General features: G+C 42.3%; 1 protein-coding gene across 2 annotated transcripts; it reads right to left on the bottom strand.

The window, feature by feature from the left end:
- Positions 1-321: 321 nt before the first annotated feature.
- On the bottom strand, positions 322-25,164 carry LOC131124968 (artemin b). 2 transcript variants are annotated; one of them, XM_078791010.1, is made up of 4 exons: positions 24,610-25,164; positions 3,391-3,455; positions 2,113-2,332; positions 322-1,822 (listed from the first exon to the last, which is right to left on the bottom strand). In XM_078791010.1, the coding sequence occupies exons 1-4, from the start codon at positions 24,704-24,706 to the stop codon at positions 1,326-1,328; spliced, it is 879 nt and encodes a 292-aa protein (XP_078647136.1). In that variant the 5' UTR covers positions 24,707-25,164; the 3' UTR covers positions 322-1,325. The 2 variants fall into 2 exon arrangements, with proteins under 2 accessions (XP_078647136.1, XP_078647135.1); XM_078791009.1 differs by lacking the exon at positions 24,610-25,164 and having other exon boundaries at positions 324-1,822; positions 3,391-4,164.
- Between the last annotated feature and the right edge of the window lie 545 nt (positions 25,165-25,709).

Here is a 25,709-nt window from a genome sequence, read left to right as displayed (position 1 = left end):
ACCTAACTGTCATGGCGGCATAAGCACGTCCACTCGACCTGTTGACTAGAAGTGGCAAGCAGCTAGTCAGTGGGCGGAGAGCTAGCTAACAACTCGCGAGAGATGCTAATGTCGCAGCCTACAATTTCATGTAGTGATTCTTCTCCTCAAACCTGTGCCAGAATATACAAATTAAAGTCATTTGTTCGCAAATGGCTGGTCGAGTCCTACTGGGAGGCCAACCAAGTAAACAGGAAGAGGGACAAAACCAACCGGAAGTGAAAACATCACCAAGATAAAATCATTATCATGCTTAAACAATAGCGTTAAAACAGACTAAATTCGGCCAAAAGTGTTGGGATAGTACTGCTTCGTCAGTCTACCTTTTCATGTATCTTCAGTATCTATACTTGTTCTTCTTACTCATATTATCACCCTTGTTGAAAATGAGCCTTTTTTCAAAATAAGAGTACAACAGGCCACAACAAGCCAAATGAAAAAGTGCAAATGTGTACAAATGATTTAATGTTTTCAGTGTAGTTGTTAACGATGGTGACTCAACATCAGTCAAAAGAGCAGTCAATCATCAGAGTCAAGTATGTGAGGTACTGTTAAGCAAATATTTATTATGCACACAATGTCATTCCAATGGACGTCAATTTGTGGTGAATTTTGAAGCTTTATCAAGGTGGTTTTCACTAAAATAAAACCAGAATTGAGCCCTGTTTCTGGTGTTTTTTTAGGCTTTATTTGACCTTGCTGAAAAAAAAATTCAGCACCTTTATGGAGTATGTACATAGAGTATGGGAGCAGACGGACTCAAACACGGAATGAGACTTTTGGCAATAAATAGATATACATCTACGATACACAGTTGGATAAAACAGCTCTCATACGAAGCTATAATAAATAAATAACTTATCAGAAATAAATATATTTTACTTTTATACAGTAATACGTGAAGATGCATGGCATCCATTTGGCTGAGCTCACTTGAACATTGAACCCATTTACTTGTTATTGAACTTCTGGGAAGAGCTGGCATCACTGTGAGTAGTAAATATTGAACATTTAGCAGTCTGTATGCTTGTTTTAAAAGATAAACACAGAGTCGGTGCTTGTGCTGTCTCTCGACACTCTGTGTGTTAAATCAAATCAGTCACGTTCACATCGTCCATAGAAAAGTGTTCGCTCTTTGAGGATGTAACAATAATTCCACACTGTGGTTCCACGAGGGCCTCCTTTTAGGCTCTGACCTTTGCCCATAGTCATTGGCTGCACCCAGACTTGTTCCTCTGCAGCAAGAAAACAAAACACAGGAAATGACCTCCAAAATGGTCCATCCTTCAGCCCATACACATGCAGCTGGCAGCCGATAACGACTGGATGGTCCTCCATGTGGTCTGAGCGTCCATGAAGGACACTGGCTCATAGCGGTCAGGTCGGCAACAAGGGTGGTTGCTGACCTTGCGGGAGGTGCGTCGTGGGAGCGACCCGTTCTTCAGCAGAGCTTTAAGCGCCAGGTCGTAATTCATCCTGGAGGACTGGCAGGAACCCACGCAAAACTTGAAAAGGACGATCTCATCCGAGTCAAACCCGAGTCCAAGATCCCTGACTTTCATCTCTCGCTTTTCCACTCGGCAGTCCCGACTGCTGTGCTTTGGCTGCTTGTTTCTTCCTCCACTTGCGCCGTCTGCTTCTTCTTCCCTTTCTTTCTTCTTCCTCTTCTTCTTCTTCTTAGGTGAGGCTTTAAGTTGCGGTTCTGTGGGATCTGAGGAACGTGGCATGCGGCCAGCCCAGCGAGTGCTTGGATGATCATCAACTTCATCAATAACAAAAGGGTCTGAAATTGACAAATAAACACAACTTGAAATGGGAGATGCATTGAGTTGGACAATCACTATGTATTCCAATGGGTATCCTCCATTTTTTTGTAACACTCTGCGGTATATGTAGAGTTATGCCCAAAATGTATTTGTTGAATGGATATAGTTGAGCTGGAAATTACTCTAGAAAATAGTAGAAGGCTGTAAGAACATCCTCTTTTACATATTGAAAATTCTAAACATGGATAACAATTTAACAAATCATTCATCCAGGTCATTGTATTCACGTAAAAATATCTACCATTACCATAAAAAGAATGCCAAGGCGAATAAGGATCACTATCGTCTTCCTGCTCCTCATCCTCCGTCAACTCGGGCAGCGTTACAGGAAGTTCTAGTCCCTCCTGTCCTCCCAGCAGGCCAGTCATATGGCCCGAATCCACTCCCACACCAGTGGCACCCATGTTGGCTTTCACGCGCGCTCCGTCAACCAGAGGCAGCACTGACAGCAGCACCCACAGCAGCACCTAAAGGACACAGAAAGACTCTGTCACAAAGGTATTCATTTAAGCCCCCAAAAGGCATCACCTTCCAAAAAGACCACAAAGTATTGAGATGAATCTTAATGTTATTTTTTTCCAGTGCCTTTCTTAGGATGGAGTCACAAACAGTGACCGTAACTGAGGCAAGTGAGGCCTGCAGTTCTTTGGATATTGTTGTGGGGTCTTTTGTGACCTCTTGGACCTTTTCCAGACTGACAGAGCTCAATTAATCTCCCTTTTCCCCACAGGGCCATGCAGGTTTGTATTTTATTTCTCCTTAATCATAACTTTTTCATAACTGCATTTGTTGTTCACTTGTGTTGACATTGACTGATATCTAACTTTGTTTGATGATCTAAAACATTCAAAGGGGAACTGAACGTTTTTGGAATTTCTTTTCTCGGCGCATTGATAGTAACTAACTAACGAGACACCTCGCTGACCGCTTGCTGACCGCTTGCCTCAGCGTCATTCACAGACAGAAGAGTGGATACTTCACTCTCAACACGCTCATTTGTCGTCAGCATTTTTTACCTGAGGACTGGAGCTAACGCCTTGTGCTGGAAGACACAGCCATGCCAAGGAGAGCGGACATTGTAATTGTTGTCGCTGCTGTTGTTGTTGAAAGAACTAGGAAAAGTATGTGTATCAATGCAACGTGAAAATAAGTTTTAGTGGTGTTTTAAATCATCAAAATATGGCAAAATACTGCAACTTTTACATTACATCATCAGTGTACGTGTTAATGCATGATGACAGCATGGATATCAAACCATGCAATGTTGTTAGAGGATTTCTTTAGAGGGCTTCATAGTCGAAATAGGTGTATCCCAATGACAGCATTGTTAGCTAGCTGAAATTGATTTTTCTTGTTTGAAATGCACAGAAAAGGGAAAGAAATATGTGTTCGTGTTTCACATAGGGATTGTGAATGATTCCCCAAAAAGTGTACCAAAAATTAAGTTACTAAATTGCAATGATAAGGGGGAGGCTATTTGCAAAGATGGACTGCACTTGAAAAATGGCAACTGTAGCTGACCAACCTTAGCTGACATCACAAAGGTCGTCTCTGGTCTCTCCTTCCTCCGACTCCTCCATCGGCTCCCACCTGGATGCAATAAGAAAAAGAGGGTAGGAGGAATGTGAGAACAAGGCTTCACTCTGTCAACTTTCCTTCTTCCTTTGAAAAAGGGTAACATAAACTCAAAGCACAACATGCGGGCAATATGATGTCTTAACATCTACACAAAGGTTCTGATACTGTAAAAAAAACAAAACAAAACACAGCCCAACGGGCCCCCCTGAGTAAGGCGACGTGTCATATAAATCACATCCTCCGTGCCTGAGGGTGGCGTCTTTGTTGCTGCCTTGCTAAAAAGGACCAGTGTTTGTTTCCAGCCAGTGTTGGCTTGTCGCTTCATACATCCATGTAAACAGTCGGGCAACAAAAGGCAACATCTGCGATATACTTGTCAAAAGCATTCTTCAGCAGTTATTCCTGAGGCAGAGCTGAGCGCACTTCATGGAGGTCCCAGGCCAAAAAACCACAGACATGCAGGACAGGTGATAAGAGGTGTCACGGATGCAGATGTTTATATATAGTACGTGCAGTGCGGAGGTTAGCACCCGCCGCTCGTCTTGAATCATCATGAGGTCGGCAGGTTCCTTTGTTGCCCCCCTCCCAAATGTTAGAGGAGGTCAGAGCATCAGGTGACGCTCAGTGTCAAGAAAAGACCATCTCATGCATCTGTCTTGGATCTGACACTACTGCTCTGAGGGTAGAGCTTTTTTTCCAAAACACTTTTTTAACATCAGAAAATAATATACTGTTATGACTCTGTTTCATTAATCATTCATCTTAAAACTACCATCATGCTAACGTGCCCAATTTTTAAGCCAACTTCTTGGGTTGCTGGTCTCTGTGAGTGACTGGAAGAAAAGCTCTGACCTGCCTGGGAAGAAGCCATTTTCACCTGTTTTCATGTACTGTAATATTAATACAGTACATGAAAACAGGTGAAAATGATTGGTTTCTGTAAGTGACTGGAAGAAAAGCTCTGACCTGCCTGGGAATAAGCCATTTTCACCTGTTTTCATGTACTGTAATATCTATACAGTACATAAAAACAGCAGGTCAGAGCTTTTTTACCAGTCACTCACAGAAACCAGTAACCTGTACAACTTTGTACAACTTTTTCAGCCAAGAGGTTGGCTGGTATATTTAAGGTGTGGAAGAAAAAAGCTCTGACCTGCTTGGGAAGAAGTAGTTTTCACCTGTTTTCATGTACTGTATAGATATTACAGTACATTTTCACCTCACTGTCACCTGTTTTCATCTACTATATTAAATACATGAAAAAAAACTCCCAAGCAGGTCAGAGCTTTTCTTCCAGACAACACTTTTCAGCTCTCCCAAGCAGGTCAGAGCTTTTCTTCCAGACAACACTTTTCATGAGCTGAACACAAGATGTACAACTTCTCCTATGTACACAAAAGGCCATCTCTCAAATATTGTCCGTGTTAGTTAGCATTCATAATTACATCAAGTTAGATTTGGAGGACATTTGGAGTAGCCTTTTATTGTAGCCAACCTTGGGCACCTCTGAGTAATAATCACGCTGTCTAGTCGGGCTCTTCAAATGCCACAACTGTGAGGTGGGTGGATTATGAATTAAAAATGATGCTTTCAAGTTTAGTGGTCGAGAGGTCAAATCCCTGAGGGGATTTTTGGGTGATTTTGTCGGTTTCCTCCAGGTTCTCGGGTTTCCTCCCACAGCCCCAAAACAAGCTTTTAGGTTCATTTTAGACTCTAAATTGTAGAAAATGAATGCCTGAATCATGGACGATGCTGCAATAATGTTATGGCATCACCTGAGTGTCTAATCAGATTGCTCATACTGCCTCGAGGGGACATATTTGGGATTGGGATTTCTACGGGATGTTGTGATGAATTAAGCAGCTCTACGTTCATTTTTTGGCATTTCAGGTCAGTGAAGGCACCAGCATTCAAAATGCATTTCAAACAGCCGCTCATTACAAGAAAGAGTTTTTTTTTCATGTGTCATATCTGTAGATCAAAAATGCTTGCTGAAAAGCACTTCTGTTATCTACAAGCAATGAAGTGCAGCTGGACAATAATAACGTAGCCGAGCCGTTCATGCGCTCTCTGATCTCTCTGATATGAGTGGACCAGTAGGCTTTTTTTGAAACATTCACTAGTGTTTTGTAACGATAATGAGTACTGGTTACTTTCCCCAAAAAGTAATTGAATAATGTAATTTTTTTTTTAATTTACGTCAATGATGTTGAAATGGAGTTTGTACTTACAGTTCATCTTAAAAACACCAGTTGTAACTCCACCGCTACGGTTCCACCATTGTTGCATGGAGTTCTGTTATGTCGCTCTGTCGTTTGGAACCACACTAACCACCCACCTCAACTCTGGCACTGATTGGCTTACCATGAAATTATAGTCTCCCTTTAGCCAATCATCATTTCTTATGTATCTGTCACTCCAAATTCCTCACCAAAGAAGGACAGTTAGAAAACAAACATCGGTTTTCTGGTGGCATTCAATCCTACATGGTCGTCCTCATACCGACACTGAGGGGTGGGCCAAGGACAACGACCAAGATGGAGAAGAAGATGGTGAACATAATTCACACAGTCAGACAGCAAACACAACACGGCCGCAACCTAAAACCAAACCACGCTGACTCCTCAGCCTTCTGCGACCGAGCTGATCTAAAACCTGACAGCAGCGGGAGGCGCGATGGTTCTGGGGGGTCAGTAGCGTGCAGGCCTCCCTCTGCGGGTCGTCTCAGGAGGAGTTCCATTCATAGTTCCTAATGCCACAGCTGGGAGTGCTTAGCCTCTTTTAGATCACTGCGCTGGGAGTCTACGGGGGCCTTTCTGCTGGTTCATTTCACCCTGGTACTCTGGAGCTGTTTACAACCCGACGCCTGCAGCCTTTTCAGGGATGCGTTGAGGTGGTGAGGAGAGCGGGAAGAAAAGGAGCAGGACACTGGAAGCTGATGGCGTGTAAGCAGACATATGTATATTTATAGACGGACATTTTCACTTTGGATGTGCATGAGTGTGTTGAGAAATGGAGTGGCTGACTAAAGCCTTCTTTGTCCATCAGCTTGCAAGCCCACTTGTAGCCACATTCCATTTACATTGTCAGTGCTGCGCTAATTGAGTTGTTGTTCTAAATTAGTTAAGTGGCTAAGTCTTCCTGAAGCAAGAATGAGACGGCTATTCCACAGTTTGTTCTGCTCCGCTTCATTTCAAACCAGCCATTTACTATCATCATGATGTAAAGTGCGTTATAAATTTAATTTATTATTATTATCATGAATATCGAATAAAGCTTGTTATTGGCGGTTTGTTAATATAAGTCAAAATCACATATTTAGTAAAAATTGGAATGGTGAAGAAATTCATTCATTCATTCATTTTCTACCGCTTATCCTCACAAAGGTCGCCGGGGTGCTGGAGCCTATCCCAGCTGTCTTGGGGTGAGAGGCAGGGTACACCCTGGACTGGTGGCCAGCCAATCACAGGGCACATATAGACAAACAACCATTCACACTCACAATCATACCTATGGACAATCTGGAGTCGCCAATTAACCTAGCATGTTTTTGGAATGTGGGAGGAGGGGAGAACATGCAAACTCCACACAGGGATGCCCAAGCGGAGAATCAAACCCAGGTCTTCCCGATCTGACAGTGTGTGTGCTAATTCACAAATTATCAACATCATTTATTCATTTTTTATTAATTTATTATTAATTATTAGATTAATTAATTATTATTTATTAATTATAGACAAACAACCATTCACACTCACAATCATACCTATGGACAATTTGGAGTGGCCAATTAACCTAGCATGTTTTTGGAATGTGGGAGGAAACCGGAGTACCCGGAGAAAACCCACACATGCACGGGGAGAACATGCAAACTCCACACAGAGATGGCCGAGGGTGGAATCGAACTTGGGTCTCATAGCTGTGTGGCCTGCACACTAACCATTCTTCCTCCATGCAGCCTGGTGAAGTAATATAGAGGTTCATTGGCAATGGTATTAATATGAGTGTGAATGGTTGTTTGTCTATATGCGGGGCTCGACATTAACGATGTACCAATGGCCCGGGGCAAGTTAAAACAAAATTCGGGCAAGTAAATCTAATCAGTCATATTCCCGTCGGGCAAGTGTACTTTGGCATGCCATACTGCCAAGAGTTTTTTTTTTAAGCGGTTCTTGTTGGGTGTTGGTAAAACACGGACTGCGTAATTCCGGTAGTAATTTGCAAAGCAATCCTTGCAAATCTTGAAATGGACCAATCAGAATCGTTTATTTAGACCACGGTCCGTAATCCACAGTCCGCGTTTTACCCACACCCGTTGTTCGCGATCAACCAATCAGCGATCGTTTGACTACGAAAACATCCATCATGGCGTTGCTGCCAACATCGTCTAATTCTGAAGGAAACAGCAAAAAGTGATGAACCAGTGCCTCCTAAACAAGTATTTTATTAGCGGCAGCAAATCAAATGATGGCACAGGTGAGTGAATCACATTGCTGTGACAATTTGAAGTGGTCACAATGAAACACCACCGATTAGATCCAATACCAAGTGCTGATTTTGCACAAGCTACAAAATCTAACGCTTCCATTTCTCTGTGGATTTTTATCACCTTTGCTTCACAAATTATTGTTTGACCATTGAGCTTTTTTTTCTGGATTAAAAACACTTTACTAGTAAACAAATGTGTCTATTCAATAATGTTTCATTGTGGTGCACAACTTATAAATATCACTGCTTACTACGACTACGATGTGTAAGGTATTATTTATTTTATTATTTTATTTATTTGAGATTCTCATGTGATGCCACAAAAAATTACATGATATCATTATGGCAGTCTTTTCATTTTACATGGGGCAAGTTCGGGCAAGTAGTTCTCACCTTAAGGATTCCCTATGGGCAAGTCATTTTGGTTTTTAATGTAGAGACCTGTATATGTGCCCTGGGATAGGCTCCAGCATACCCACATCTCTAGTGAGGATAAGTGGCATAGAAAGTAGATGGATGGATATACTGTAAATACTATATATATATTTAGAAATAAATTGAAGACATCTGGCACAATTTGTGTTTTATTGGTAATTAAAAGGGAAATTAGGGCCGATTTCTGTAAAAAAAAAACAACCAAAACACATGATTGGCCTATGCTGAGAAATGACACAAAAGCCGATCACAAAAAGCAACAAGATGATGTGTCCCGTATTGAGCTATTCACTATTCTTGCATCTTTGTTTACTCGCTTTGCCTCACTGTCACTAGCTGTAATTTGCATGGGCAGCAGCTAGCTAGCAGTTAGCTAGCATTATCCGCCTAGCTTTTGGTCTTCAGACTTTTTACATTTGGTTTTAAGTAGGGGTGCATGATAAATATTGTGACGATAAATATCCGAGCGATATAAGGATTTATGATATCATACTGGTAATTTAAAAAAAAACGCTCCGATGAGGTGAGATTACCCATACTGTAAACGTGTTGTAAACAAACATGGCGTCAATAGTGTGGGACCACCACACTGCCTCTGACACCTTGAGCAATGGCTAGCTAACAATCCGCAAACATTTTGTGATGAAAGAAAAAAACACACCAAACCTCACCCGCCACCCAAAACGCCAGCATCGTCACCACAGCACCTTGAAGGCCCACAAAGAAGCTGCCTTAACGGCCCGCTCCCAAAATCAGGCATCCCTAGTGATAAGACAAAATGATAATATATAATATATAATAATAATGCGTACACCAGCTGGATTTGCAATGAACAAGAGGTCAACTAGAAATGAATGTGTTTGTGATTAAGCACGAGGGTACCTACTGTATACTGTTACATGCTTAGAGCTGGCCGCTTGCAACAGTCCCTATAAACCTCTCACCTTGTTAAAAAAAACCAAAAAACACCACCAACATATCTCATGTTTCACCAAAAACGTCTTTCATAATGACCCTTTATTAGTGACACAATAACGCTCTCTGCAGCGTGCGCGTGCACAAATGCAAAATGACCTGGAGGGTTAACCTGTCACTAACATGGTGCCTGATTGCTGCGGTACAGTAAATCACTGCTGGCTCAATAAAACACACCTGCAGTGTAAGAGGAGATGTGGGAGAGGCAGAACACCAGGAGAGCTGGCTGATCACTACCAGACACCCAACACACTGTGGGGGTGGGGGGTGGGGGTGGGGGATCCCTTAAAAATGTGACTAATGATTAAGGTGCACCAGGTCTGGTCAATGTTGATGCATTGTGTGCTTTCTTCTATTTACATAAAGTCAACATTGGAATATTTACTTTTTCATAATATTGACTGTCATGAAAATAGATGGATGTGGCGGTCTGATATTTGTGGTCTCGAGACTTATACAGGCAAACCAACAGTTGGAGCCAAAATCATTCTCCCCAAGCGTCTCAGAGCTTTTCTTCCTGTCACTCACACACACCGGTGACCTGGGAAAAAAGAAAAGCAGAACCCGGCTTGAAAAAGCTTTGTCTCAATGGTTGTGCAAATCGACAAAGAAATTAGAGCAGCTCCTGAGATTGATTAGAGCAGATTCTTTTTTGTGGAACAAATACATAAACAAGATGCAATGACTGGGAAGTAATCAGGTGTCAGGGAAGTAATAGTACACAAGGATGGATATGCATTTTTGAGGTCTTTACTAAAACAATCTTTACTTAAACGGTCTTTACTTGAACGGTCTTTACTTGAACAGTCTTTACTTGAACGGTCTTTACTTGAACAGTCTTTACTTGAACGGTCTTTACTTGAACGGTCTTTACTTGAACAGTCTTTACTTAAACGGTCTTTACTTAAACGGTCTTTACTTAAACGGTCTTTACTTGAACGGTCTTTACTTGAACAGTCTTTACTTGAACGGTCTTTACTTGAACAGTCTTTACTTGAACGGTTTTTACTTAAACGGTCTTTACTTAAACGGTCTTTACTTAAACGGTCTTTACTTGAACGGTCTTTACTTGAACGGTCTTTACTTGAACAGTCTTTACTTGAACGGTCTTTACTTGAACGGTCTTTACTTAAACGGTCTTTACTTAAACAATCTTTACTTGAACGGTCTTTACCGGAACAGTCTTTACTTAAACAGTCTTTACTTGAACGGTCTTTACCTAAACGGTCTTTACCTAAACGGTCTTTACCTAAACAGTCTTTACCGGAACGGTCTTTACTTGAACGGTCTTTACTTGAACGGTCTTTACTTAAACGGTCTTTACTTAAACGGTCTTTACTTGAACGGTCTTTACTTGAACGGTCTTTACTTGAACGGTCTTTACTTGAACGGTCTTTACTAAAACGGTCTTTACTTAAACAATCTTTACTTGAACGGTCTTTACCGGAACAGTCTTTACTTAAACAGTCTTTACTTGAACGGTCTTTACCTAAACGGTCTTTACCTAAACAGTCTTTACCGGAACAGTCTTTACCGGAACGGTCTTTACTTGAACGGTCTTTACTTGAACGGTCTTTACCTAAACGGTCTTTACCTAAACAGTCTTTACCTAAACGGTCTTTACCTAAACGGTCTTTACTTGAACAGTCTTTACTTGAACGGTCTTTACTTAAACAGTCTACTTGAACGGTCTTTACTTAAGCAGTCGTTACCTAAAAGGTCTTTACTTAAATGGTCTTTACTTAAACAGTCTTTACTTGAACAGTCTTTAGTTAAACAGTCTTTACCTAAACTCTTTACTTAAACGGCCCAAAGCAAATAAGCGCAACTACTTTCCTCGTCAGAAATCTGCGACCAGAAACTGACTCGTAAGACGAATTGGGGGGTTAAGCCACTGTGGCTGTTGTACACTGCTGATGCATACAATTTCATGTCAAAACTATCCCTTTGAAACATCCACCCGTCCATTTTATATACAGCCTATCCCAGCTGACTTTTAGCCGCCATTCACACATTCATGCCTACAGATAATTTGGAGTCGCCAATTAAGCCAAACATACGTTTTGGGAATGTAGGAGGAAACCCAGATTCAAACCCAGATCTTCCCAATCTCCTGACCATGTGGCCAACATGCTAACCACTCAACCACTATGCGGCACCTCATTATTTTTGGGTGTGGTATTTCTTTTTTACAACTGAATCAGCAGCGAGCAGCAACATCGCCCTTTTTTCCCTGGTAGTCATAATAGTGTTGAGATAACAATATCATGATACAGCCCAATGGCTGGACGGGACAAAAAATATATATATAGAATATCATGATGTAGGAGCCCACCCTCGGCCATCTCTGTGTGGAGTTTGCATGTTCTCCCCGTGCATGCGTGGGTTTTCTCCGGGTACTCCGGTTTCCTCCCACATTCCAAAAACATGCTAGGTTAATTGGCCACTCCAAATTGTCCATAGGTATGAATGTGAGTATGAATGGTTGTTTGTCTATATGTGCCCTGTGATTGGCTGGCCACCAGTCCAGGGTGTACCCCGCCTCTTGCCCGAAGACAGCTGGGATAGGCTCCAGCACCCCCGCGGTAGAAAATGAATGAATGAATGAATGATGTAGGAGCAAAGTTGACCTGTTGGATGTTCAAATCATGTCAAAATAATCATCCTATCCTATCCTAACATACACATAATCAGTTGAAGTACACATTCTGTAGGGTCAGCAGTCACCTTCGACTTTGAGCACTAAAATCAAAACATCTCAACGTCGAATACGAGTGGACGTTTGTGCCGAGTGTAAAGAAATTCTCTCAAGACTTTATAGAGAGCTTGATTCCAATGGAGTATGACGGATGGATAGAATACTGAGCAGTTATGACAACCTCATGATTACATTCATACAGTATTGTGCAGAGTGAGGATAAGCGGCATAGAAAACCCATGGATGGATGGCTGGATGGACAAAATACTATCTATGTTCAAAACGTTTAAAAATGATTCCAAAACCAGACTCACAGGAATCTGAGGTCAAATGCTTAAGTTTTGAAATGTAACTAATATTTTCAGTGGCAACAACTTGGCAATTTGAACTGCCGTTGTGCATGACATCACCGATCTTACACATAGGCGAGCGTCGAAGGATCAACTCATGCATACGGTTTGCTATTTCTTTGGATTTTTGGCAACACGAATGGGCTCCGCATATGGGACTGGCGAAACTCAACAAACTCATTAAAACAGCAAAGCCGATGGTGGCCTCAGACCTTTACACAGTACTTTGGGTTTTCTATTTAAATACACCGTCTCTGCACCAGGTTGACCCTTATAGTCACCAGGAGAATGGAAAATTGATCATAATTGTGTTGGGGTTAATGGGATGATAAAAAGATTTCAAAAGAGAGAATAGATTATTGTTCAGGGGAAGCAGGAAGCGAAAAAAGCTAATTGAGGTCCTGAATGGGAGCAGAGATAAAGTTAAATCAGGGAAGCATGGGAATGTCAAATTGCCAGTCACACTGTAATCCCATAATCCCGAGCGGGCAGGCGGGATGTAATTGCTCGTTAGTGCCAGTTTCCACTCGGAGGCCTGTCACTGGTGGAAAACCACAAAGCGCTGCACCGAAATGAGAAACAGATAGCAGGTCCCGTGCAGATGGACATGAACCTCCCACCACCTCAAAACACACACACATGTGGACACACACATCCACATTGTGTCTCTGCCAATTTCTCTCATACACACACCCCAGCGCACGGGGGGGCGGCTCAGAGTAATCAGAGGTGTGGACACGGGCGAGCCTGGAGGAGGATGGTGAGGAGTGGAGGATATCTGCCTGTGTGACCCCCACACCTCCAACTCTCCGCTCCGCACGTCTCCCACCTGGAGGTTTTATGAAGCCACTAACATCTCATTCTCCCGGAGAAAGCAAGGGGTTGGGGTTAACATGTGTGGAGGTTAAAATGCGCTGAGCTGTGAGGAATAATGTGTCACAAACCATACAGGCTAAAACTGGGCCTAAAGTGGACTTGACGGCGTTGCATTCAAGTGTCTCAACAAAAGGAGGTTTTTGTTTCATGGCTCCTCATTTGTTTGTTAGCGAGTAGGAAAGAGATGCCTCTGAAGTCAAGTAAGTAAAACAAAAATTGTGTCACATACACAATACAGACAAAAGTGTTTGGACATGTGATCACTGCACATAAGTATAAACCGAGGTAAATACAGTGGAACCTTGGTTAGGGTCCGATTCTAACCATAAACGGATGCTAACCAAATCAATGTTTCCCATAAGGAATCATGCCAATCCAATTAATTTGTTCCACAAAGTCAAATATGTTTCACAAAACATGTTTCTTTTTCTGTTTCATTCATTTGTTGACATGACTGTTCCCAAAGACACGATGGAGGAGCAAGACATGCAGGAATCACCTTCCTGTTTTGCCATTATTATTATTATTATTTTTCATTCAACAGTGTTTGAATCACCTCAGTAACTCCAAATGTCTTGGCTTTGTGGCGTCATGACACAACCCCAGGATGCGGAGAGAAGATTAAATGTTTATTTGAAATAATAATGACTGCCATGCAGTGGCAGAGATTCACCATAGAGCGTTAAGGACATTTACAAACAATTGTAAACAATGCTCCGACAAACTCAAGAACTAAATACCAAGAACCCAAATTACTAGCAGGTGTGTGAAAAAAGAAAAGGACAGTAAAAACACCCAGGAAAACAAAAGGAAGTACTACAAATTAAAAGCACAGAGACTGGAACTAGACGGTTGATGACTAAGCAAAATCAAACATATGATTGATTCACTGATGGGAAAACGACAACAAAAAGAAACGTTTTACACTTTTGTGCTCTTCAAGAACGTTTAAAATAATAATAATAATAATAAAGATGAAATATTATGAGAATAAAGTGACAATATTTAGAGAAAAAATGAATATAAATCAAGTTAAAGACTATAATCTTTTTTTTTAAAGGCCTAATATTATGAGAAGAAAAAACAATTTGCAATTTTTTGGAAAATTTGCTATGTGACTATAATAAAGTCAAAATATTATGAGTATAAAGACATAATATTAGAATACTTAAAAATGTTTATTTAAAAGAAGAATAAATGAGCAAAATGTGTGACATAAAGAGAACATTTTCACATTAATAATACGCTTTGTCACTGACAACGCACAACTGATATGCAGTTCAGTTTTTCATTTTAGATATAAAAATCATATCTACAAGCGTTGGTTAAAAAAATGTAAAAGTGTCCATCACATCCTTTGATTTTTATTATTATTTTTCTATTTTTGTGGCCCCCGGTGGAAAAAATTTTGGACACCCGAGAACCAAATGAATATGAACCAAACACAGTTAATGGTTTGGTCCGCAACGTATCAGAAAAGAGGCAAACTTGATTTGATTTGATTTGATAATCTGCTTTCATGGATGTCTAATATATTCACATTTGAGAGGATGGGATTAGAGAGCGTTTACATTTTTTAAACAATGAATCCATTACCAAAACAGTTCAATGCATTAATTTATCGATGAATTGCTGCAGCTCTATTACAGTTACAAAAGGTTTTCTTCTATTTTAAACTTTTCAATATTATTCTATTGCTTTCTATGGGAAAGAATGTTGTGAAATCCCAACAAATCAGAGGTGGACCTCAGCCCCGGGACAGATTGTTTTTGAGCTTAGAGGTTCCACTGTATTATTCCTGAGCACTGGTGGAGGTCCGTGCTCTCCTCCTATGCATTAAAATGAGCATTAGAAGATTTATTCCCATGCTTGGAAGCAGCACGGGGACATGGCTAACTTCAGCTGCTCATTCATGCATCCCGGGATTTATTTAAAGTTGTGTTTCTGACCACCTGCTGGACTCCTCTTAATTCCGTTTTACTTTGGGGGGAGAAAAAAAACATCTGGCCCACTTAGGGCAGCTTGCGAAGAGCAGATTTTCAAAATTGCATGGCGTAAAACTCCAACATTAACGGTGATAAACACTCCACGGAGGCAGGGAACCACGGAGCTCACTAATATTTCTCTGTGGTGTGGTCAAAATATTTATTACAGCAGTTTTAAGATGTTTTTGATGTCACACTGCGGTGATTATGGATGTGATTACTGACTTGTGTATACGTGTAGTTAACTAGTGGCAGATTTAAGAGTAACACAACACATTTCAAGCGTGGCCTCAAGTCAGACAATTCAACCTGGACTTAATTAGAAGGCCCAATTAGGGGAAACATATTGAGTGCCTGATGATGAACTTGAGTGGCTTCCTGCAGAACCTGGTCTAATGGTTGTTGGGTGGTGATGGATGAGGAGGGCAATGGAGCTGTAAGTTGCTTTCCATCAACCTGGAGCTGCTAACTTGATGGCTGTTTTGTGATGCCACAGTATTATTGTGTATTTTACATTATTGCAAAATTGAACAACAATGTCCACGTCTGCAGCGATGCGGACTCTGCATGAGGTTTCTCCGTAGGGTGGCTGGGCTCTTCCTTAGAGATAAGCTGGGAGAAACTCGGAGGAGAACCGCTACTCCTCTGCAATGAGAGGAGCCAGAGGAACCTCCTTGGGGAGGTGTCCAGGAATGGGATTGGATCATTTGGTCAATGTATGGATGCCCCTCTCAGCCACTGTAAATATATTGTACTGCATTTTCCAATGACTTCTGCATGTGATGTGTCCAGGAAAAAAATGACTCAAAGTAAATCTGTTAATCTACGCTACACTGGGTCTGGATAGGCAGGATTTTATTTCAAGTTTTACAATCAATGAAAAAAAGATGTTTCTTGTCAGTTCCATTTACAACATTGGAAGAATGGGAAAGCTGGAATTCCATAAAGAGCATAAAACAGTAAGAATCAACTTGTATGTAGGCCGTAATGGAGGTAATAAAGTTCAATTCAAGGAAAAACGTCAAAGTCAAGTAAATAACAAAAGTTACAATTCCAACTTGATTGTTTCTGACATTGTCTTATTGCTACAGCTCAACTAACAGACCCTACATTCAAATAGGAGCTTCCCTTCACGTTTTTACTACACATTCCACGCTGCACCCTGTCATCATGGCTGGTATGTACCATGTACTGCTGCCAAGCATCTCTCCAACCTGGAAATGTATTGTAGTCGTCGTAGTTTATTAGAGGGGAACGGATTTTGCATGTTATTTCATAGTAAATGCACCAAAGGGATTTGATGTCTCTTGCCAGTTAGACTATGGCCTCTAATTCCATAGACTAGGCGCAGGTGTGGAGTATGTAGATGTGCCACAAGGCAGGTGCGCCGCAACGGGACAATCCAACAGGGTGTAGCCAGCGCAATTGCAAATTTCAAGTGCAGCGCAGTCTGGCGCACCCACGCCTCCAGAGAAGGCAGGAGAGGGTTTGACACAGCCGAGTGTAATCTGTGCGCCTGTCAGCCAATTCACCATTATGCAGGCTGCGCTTCGCCTGCGCCCCCGAATAGACCAGGTCTGAGCTGCCAAGCTTTCTCCTCACCTGTGGCGTGCTGTCTTATCATGAAATTGTCACTGCGCCAAGTTGAAAATGTGGACTCCTCCCATGGTGCGCCGCCATCCCCATCTTGGCGCCGTCCAATCTAACAAATTGGCTACCAAATTATCTGGGCTGCGCTATAAAATTATAGCGCCTTCAATGTAACTGGTTGACTTAGGCTATTTCATTATCTGATCTTGTATTAATTTACGCTCCAAACATGAATAACTTCTGATTTCTGTGCTGCACTGTGTGATGCATGAAATGTAATGCTTTGTTTGTGCCAGCAGCATCAGACACCACTGCGTTATTGTGCTTCTTGTTAGCAACAAGTGTTATTTGGAGGGAAATGAATGAAGGGTTAGGGTTAGGGTTAGGGTTAGGGTTAGGGTTAGGGTTAGGGTTAGGGTTAGGGTTAGGGTAAGGGTTAGGGTTAGGGTTAGGGTTAGGGTTAGGGTAAGGGTTAGGGTTAGGGTTAGGGTTAGGGGTAGGGTTAGGGTTAGGGTTAGGGTTAGGGTAAGGGTTAGGGTTAGGGTTAGGGTTAGGGTAAGGGTTAGGGTAAGGGTTAGGGTTAGGGTTAGGGTAAGGGTTAGGGTAAGGGTTAGGGTTAGGGTTAGGGTTAGGGTTAGGGTAAGGGTTAGGGTAAGGGTTAGGGTTAGGGTTAGGGTTAGGGTTAGGGTAAGGGTAAGGGTTAGGGTAAGGGTTAGGGTTAGGGTTAGGGTTAGGGTTAGGGTAAGGGTAAGGGTTAGGGTAAGGGTTAGGGTTAGGGTTAGGGTTAGGGTTAGGGTTAGGATAAGGGTTAGGGTTAGGGTTAGGGTTAGGGTAAGGGTAAGGGTAAGGGTTAGGGTTAGGGTTAGGGTAAGGGTTAGGGTTAGTGTTAGGGTAAGGGTAAGGGTTAGGGTTAGGGTTAGGGTTAGGGTAAGGGTTAGGGTTAGTCAGTGCGAGCATCAAGTGAGGAGAGAAAAAGGCTCCCAGTCCACTAAGGAATTCTAATGACTGCAGTAGGATTTTCCATATCAGCCGTAACTTCCTACACGGCAACCACTGCTACGAGATTAAGCTTGCAGGGTCACTGGAAAGTTAGGCTAATATGCAGTTAGCGCTAATTACTCACACACACATGCAGCAGTGGATGGGTGGGTTAAATTAGACAGGAAGAGTCGGGACAGCTTTCCTATGGAGATGAAGACTTGACACGCACTCGCTCTCCTTCGCTTTGTTTCTCAGCGAAGCAGCTCCAGCGTCCATGTCCCCCGACCCCAATAACCTGAATTCCTGCCTGATTGAGTTGGGTTTTAAAAAGGAAGCCACACAGAGAGCGCTCGGCTTCATCCTCACCTTAAATGGGAACACATTGTGGACGTGTGGGAGAGATGATCAGAAGGAGAGATTTTCTCTTTCCGGTGCTTGCAAAGGGGAGCTCTGCTTTAAAGCCGTCAAAGAGAAGACGGGAACACGCTCTGGGCTGCATCACTTTGTCTTTTTAAATCCTGACCCCCCCCCAAACACACACAGAAAAACTCTGTGTGAAAATGATGTGGAAACTGATCCACCAAGTCCTTTCCCTCTTTGACCTTTATGTGCTCCTATCTCATTGTTATTCCTCAAAGCGACACACACATCGGTCATAATGAGCGTGTCTTGCGTCTGGGTGAACCAGAACTCTCCAAAGTGTTTCCGTGTCGCCCCAGACAGGCTGCCTCTAATGACCTGGCCTGATGGTTCAAAGCGGTACGCAGACGCTATGATTAATGAACGGGAGCTGCTAATTTCAGCTTTCTATGCATAAAACACACACGCACACACACACACGCACGTCGTAACATTAACATTCTTTAGCATTTTCAGGACAAGATTTAGCGATAAAGGCAGCAGGTCATTCCATGTTTCATCAGCGGTCCAACAGGATTAACTATACCGCTTTGCTGGAAATTATTGAAGCTGTTTGAACTTGAACAACTAAAACAACTAAACAACCCCAGAGCAGAACACAGAAGAAGGAGGGGGGGGGGGGGTAATTTCAAGATTGTCCGGCGCGACAAAAGCATAAGAAAAGACCCAAACGACTGCATGGGAAGCATTTGTCCGAAGGAATCCATCCAACAAATTCCTTTTTGTCAGATCATGCCTCCTTCAATTTGACCTGAAGGCATCACGGCAGCTCGCTGAGAACTTTAAGCACTTCCAGATTGAAGTTGCCCTGTGGCACTCCAGGTTGCATAATCAATCTCTCTCATTGCACTGAGTAACACTGCACATCAGGCCCTGAGCATGCCGCTATCTCATTATCGCTCAAAAGGCCGTCCATCACTTTAATGGATGTATATTTTATTTCATCGCCGTTATTAGCGAAGTGTGGCTCTGAGGTTTGTCACTGCTGGAGGAGGACGAGGAGAAACATCTTAAGCCACCACCAGCTTTGTTGTTCTTGTGACCTTTTTTTCCATCCTTTTCACATAGGAGTTGCTGAAATCCTGGCTAAAAGTTTATTTCTGTTTATTTATTCATCAACTCAATTGAACAGCGTAGAAGGTTGGCACCTGGGACCGAGGTTGAATCCTTTACATATTGGTGAGCATCTGGTTAAAGGGGCTAATATAGGAAGTTATTACAGTTTGAGTCACCATGGCATCAAAGGAACACTCCACCCCCGGAATCATAATAGCACCCCGGTCTGTTTGTCATCTCCATGGACCATGATTAGCCGGCTAACTAAAAAACAGATGGACAAGCAAACGCTGTGCAATTTGACATTCTAGTTCGATGTGCTCATGAAAGTATTGCAAGTAAAGCACACTCAGATAAGTGGAATTCTTTGGACTTATAAAATGAATATCGTCTGAATTAGAGCATGGAAAACCTGCCTAAGGCCTTCCCTATACAGTCTTTAGCATTATTAGAGACCTCTGGACATTAAATAACACCCCTATAGTCACATTTACACTTTTGTTACACAATATATCATAGATTCCGATGTATAAGTCGCTACATAAGCTGCAGGGTTCAAAGTTTGTAACCTTCCGTATACGTTTTTTAGCATTATTAGAGACCTCTGGACATTAAATAACACCCCTATAGTCACATTTACACCTTTGTTACACAATATATCATAGATTCCAATGTATAAGTTGCTAAACTTTGAACCCTGCAGCTTATGTAGCGACTTATACATTGGAATCTATGATATATTGTGTAACAAAAGTGTAAATGTGACTATAGGGGTGTTATTTAATGTCCAGAGGTCTCTAAAAATGCTAAAAACTGTATACGATATGTAAGTCGCTAAACTTTGAACCCTGCAGCTTATGTAGCGACTTATACATTGGGATCTATGATATATTGTGTAACAAAAGTGTAAATGTGACTATAGGGGTGTTATTTAATGTCCAGAGGTCTCTAGAAATGCTAAAAACTGTATACGGAAGGCCGTAGGCAGGTTTGGGGGGGCACCAGTCTCAGTAGGGAAGTTCAGACTTCCAAGTCTCCTGCAACCCTAAGGCATCCCAACTGGGCATGCCCAGCATCCGATCTAGATGTCCAGACCACCTCAATTGGCACCCCCCCACACCCCCGTTTGGGGAAACTCCTTCAGGTCCCGACCCTCATGACTATAAATGAGGGTGGAAACGTAGATGGGTTGAGCTCTTTTCACCATGACGGTTTCAGTACAGCAACCACATCCCTGCAGCAGCTGCTGCGCCGAATCATCCCGATGTACTTGAACTTCACTCCCAACCCAAATGCTGCAATCTACCTTATTCTGCCTGAGGCCTGCTGAATCTTATCCCAGACGCTTGGTGGGCAGATTGATTGACTTTGATTATACAGTCGTTAACTTCTATTTATACTTCTATGATGGTTAAGAATGTTACATTTGACTTAAAACATCGACGCTGCAGTTAAGCCAGGTTTTTACGATGGTGACGGCTTGAGTCTGGAACACATTCATTTTATTATTTCCTGTGAGTTTTGAAATTAAACCAACTTGGAAGTCAACCAACATCACGGAACAGCTTGTGTTCAACTTTGGAGGCTCCGGTGTATTTATTATTGGATGCTTTGTCTTCATGACAGACCACCCAAACCCCGAGCCAGCATATACAGGATATTTAATGTGCGTAAAATACATTTCCAGACAGAGTTTAGGCCATGTTTGCACTAGCTGACATTATCCCGAGTCCCTGGATGCATGCGCTATATGATGAGTACTATAAATATTAAGAACCGCGTCATTTTTCTAGCTCAGCTTTGCCTTTTTAAGCAATTCTTTTGAGTGATCTGGTGACGTGCATTTGCAAGTGGACCAAAAATCGCTCTCCTGTGGCTCCGAGGTGCACTGCTGGTATAAATTTTACATTCAATACCGAGAAGGAAATTTAGCAAATTTATAAGGGCGGACCCAGAGAAAATCCCCCGCCACTATAGTCTCTTAGGCACCTGACTGCAGAAATATATAGCACCTCTCGGTCATGAGCACATTTAATAACATTTATTAAGGGCCGACAATAATTGATTTGGACTTTTCTTTCAGTCTGTCTCCAAGTCATTCCCCAGTGGGAGATGATTATGGAACCTGAGAGGGAGGTCTATGAAAAAGAAATTGGTGTAGGAATAGCAAAGCAGGGGTAGAACAAAATATTGATAAAGCGATATAGCACATTGTCATCCCTCATTGTACGCTATCAATACTTATTGATATTAATGTGATGTCAAGCTCACCTTTCTCTTCCGCTGGGAAGAGAAATTTCCAAACATGAGTAATGATGACTGTGGTCTTTTTTCTCTGCTTTTTAGTTGACTATAGTGCATTGACTGTACTGTTAATGTATTCATATTATTTCCATAATATTTTGACTTTATTCTCATAATATTGTACATTTTTCCCAAGCCTAATTTTTCTAAATGAATTACTTCATTTTGTTTTTTTTCTCATAATATTACCACTTTAAAAAAATAACACATTTTCCTTTAATATTTCAATGCCATGCTACATAAATGACGTTATTGTGCCTCAGAAAAGCAACCTTTTTTTTGTCATATTTTTTTCTCTTAATATTTTGACTTTATTCTCGTTAAAGTACGGCTGTTTTTTTAATTTTCAATCCATTTAAATTTTGACTTTATTCTTGTAAAATGAGAACTTTCTTCCCAATCAAATTTCCCCAAAATGACAAATTTATTCTGTTTGGTTGTTCATAACATGACATATTGTTCATAACAATACAACTTTAAATTATGTAATGTTTATTATTATTATTATAATTTTTTTTCTGCATATTATACAGCGATATTCTAATAAAATTATGACTTTTTATTAGATGATATTTTTCTCCTTTTGACTCCAGATTTCTCTATTTTTGTTGTCTATTTTTTAGTTTTCTTGTTAAATGATATTTTTGAAATGTCCCGCAGGCCAATAAAAAAACAGCCGGCGTTGCATCTATTATTTGCATTTTTTTTCCCGGAGGTGTTGGAATGCAGCCCCCGCTAATAGTGGGGGCTCTCAACAGAAGAGATGATAAATGAGTAGGAAAAACGGGAACACATTTGGCGTTTTTGTTATAAACCTTGAACTGATTGACTGTGAACGCAACACGAACAACAACAACACATAATAATGGCCGCACATAATCACAGCACATAATCGCAAAAAATGCCCGCTAACTCATAAAGCCAACTGCCAGTTAAAACAAACCAGACCACACATCATCGCCAAAGATCATGCTGGCTGGCTGTACCTGACCCTCAGCGGGGCCGCTGACCCCCCCTGACCTTTGACCGCAGGAAGTGAAAGCTGCGGCAGCGTTGTGAGAAGCCTAAGTGAGCCGCCACTCCCATGCGGCTTTAAGAGACTGATTCACGACATCTTTTCACACACTGCGAGGGCCCTTTGGAGGAGGACGTCTGCTCCACATGTGTCACATATGTCATGTGACGGCAAAGAGGAGAACGCGGGATTGAACAGTGGATGTCGGCCCTCGCCACCAAGCCTGGCCTGTGTTCTGGCATGACACATTGCAAGCACATGAGTGTATGAGTCAGTGGGTCACTGAGTCAGTCGCCAGCTATGAAAGCCGTCCACTCAACTGAGTCAGCCAGGTGCCTTTTTTCTCCCAATCCTGACAAATGACATGGAAAACACAAACAATGACATTCCACAAAGGACACGGAGGTGTGTGCCAGATTCCTTGAAAGACGTCCCAGGCCTGGATTTGTATTTTGAAAAAGAAAGGGTCATGTTGGGATCGCAGCCGGCGGCTCAGACAGCCGAGGCGATCAAAACAGTTTCATGTGAGAATGAAGACACACTTCAGTGAGCTCGGCTCTGTCAAAACACATCAAGATTAAGACACTTCATATGCGCCTGATCCCCTCACCCGTTTTGGACAGAGTGTCTGCTGTGTGTCTTTGTGTGTGATAGTGCAACACACCCATTAATGTCCACTGAAAACGCTGTATCTCTAAATGTTTTTGTTTGTTTTTTTCATCTTCTGCAACTGTTACAATTTTCAACCCTGTGGGGTCTGGAGTTTGGACATTCATCAATATACAACGACTTCTTAAATGTTGGACTTGAACCTGTAGTGGGTTAGGGAGGTCAATTTGACCTGAGTTTCAGCTCTTGTTTTACTGTGGGTTAAAGAAGGGAGGGGGTGTAAAAAAAATCAATAAAATAACAAAACATAACAACATTGAGATTTATCAGTCTAGAATAGGTTTTGGGACTCCAGTAAACCACAGTGAGAGCCATTATCCACAAACGGCAAAAACATAGAACAGTGGTGAACCATCTCAAGAGTGACCGGTCAATCAAAATGACCCCAAGAATGCAACAACAACCTATCCAAGAGGTCACAAAAGACCCCACAACAGCGTACAAAGAACTGCAGGCCTCACTTGCCTCAGTTAAGGCCGGTGTTCATGACCATAAGAAAGACACTGGGCAAAAAGACCAAAACCACAACCAAGGCTTGTTTGATTTTGCCAGAAAACATCTTTGACCTTTGGGAAAATTTCTGCATTTCTGCTGCATTTCCGAAAAAAGATCATCATACCAACAGTAAAATATGGTGGTGGTAGTGCGATATGCAACCTTTTTCATCTCCGTCAGGAGCCAGTTTAAACTAAAATGGAAAGTTTACATCCATTGCACCACATTTCGGGAATTCTGGTTCCTGTTCAGAGGTGGAATGGATGGACTTGGCAAAACCTTTCCTGACAGCGAATCACACTCTCCAGTGCTGGCATTACAATGAATTCAATTGTAAACTGTCCTTGAGACTCCTAGACTGCTGTTAGAATAAAAGGGGCGGTGCCAACAAAGACAACTTGAACAGTCCAAGTGGGATGGGTTCAATGCCAAAGGAATACGATGACCTGGATGAATGAGACAAGCACAGTATTCTCTAAATCCACGTCAAGACCGAAACCTTCACAAAGCCTTTCCCCCGTCCTCCTCCTCCTCCTCCTCCTCAGTGTCCATGTCACACAGCCTCCAAATAAAGGCTAAATCCAGCCCCATAAATGCTGCCTTCAGGTTACCTTGACCCGCCGTGGTGAGAGCGAAGCAGCTGGCAGGTGAAAGCAACACGATGGAAAAGCCATCCAACATGAGCCAATGTTGTCCCAGCAAACACGGCGTGACAAATGACGGCTCTCAGCAGCGCAGAGAAAACACAAAAACAGCTCCTGATCATCAGGAAGCTGTCATGAAATCACCATGGCAACATGCTGACACAAACGTTAACCGTCTCTCTTACCAGATGTCATCCAGAGGCGCGTGCACGAAGGGTCAGGAGAGACACGCGTCCCACGTTGGGTCACGATTCGCCCTCTCCATCCGCTGCGGCGTGTCATGTTTTAGCGCTTTGTCGTCACAGCGGGAAGGAGCTCCGAGCCGACTCTGACTGTCTCCTCTGAGCGTGGAACAAACATAAAGAATCCATCTGGCTGGAGGCACCTCCTCCTGGCTTTCTCTCTGTGGCAGGACTCTTGCTTCGGCCTTCCACACTTGCACAATCTCAGCCCCCCCTGGACAAGAGCACAGAAGTGGTAAACATCCGGGAGTAATTTAAAAAGTATTGTTTGGATTTCAGTGTCGTTTGGGACAAATATTTGATGTAATTAGCAGTCGGATGATCCATCAAGCATGCAAGATCCTTCCGAAAAACATCTTAACACTGCAGCACTCGTGCAGAAGTCTTAGGCCGCAGTCCTCGGACTGTGCATGGCGGTTTTAAGTGCACATTTAAGGATGGATCCCAAATGGACGCATGTGTCCTGCACTACTTTACTTTAGTGGGAAAGGACTTTGGCAAAAAGGCACACAGGACTTGACATGAAAACAAACTTAGCAACATCCTGCAACATGCCATTACACGGAGAGGCCTTTATTAAATCTAATTCCAGTTTGTTTGTGTTGACAGAAATAAAGCCACAAGGTGGAGGACACACACACGCAGGGAGGCAGACAAACATTCAGACATTTAAATATTTGGCCTCAAATTGCTTCTGTGCTGACTCACTTGTGATGAAGGTAGTTTTCCCTCCTTCACAGCTCCACTACTAACCTGTTCGGTCCTGCCGCCAAATCAGCGTGGATGGATTTATGAGTAAACAGGAAAAAGTCTCACATGTCCTCCTTGACGTGCACACAACTTCCTAAAAAGTCAGTGCGTAATGCTTTTACGCAGCAACAGTCCTCGTCTTCAATTGAGGTGATATTGATTTCAAATCGGGTTTTCCGGGGCTGGTATCCCGTGATGAGGACCTCTGTCGCTCCGCTTGAGTGAAGTGAAGCAAAGTGAAGCCAAGTGAAGGCAAGTGAAGTGTTCCTTCAATGGCCCGCAGCAGTGTTGGC

The sequence above is a fragment of the Doryrhamphus excisus genome, linkage group LG6 (genome assembly GCF_037039965.1).
Source record: "Doryrhamphus excisus strain RoL-2023G ecotype Guam linkage group LG6, RoL_Dexc_Guam_v1.1, whole genome shotgun sequence".
Classification (NCBI taxonomy): domain Eukaryota; kingdom Metazoa; phylum Chordata; class Actinopteri; order Syngnathiformes; family Syngnathidae; genus Doryrhamphus; species Doryrhamphus excisus.
The sequence above is the reverse complement of the archived record's forward strand: the minus strand, read 5'-3'. Positions and strand labels throughout refer to the sequence as shown.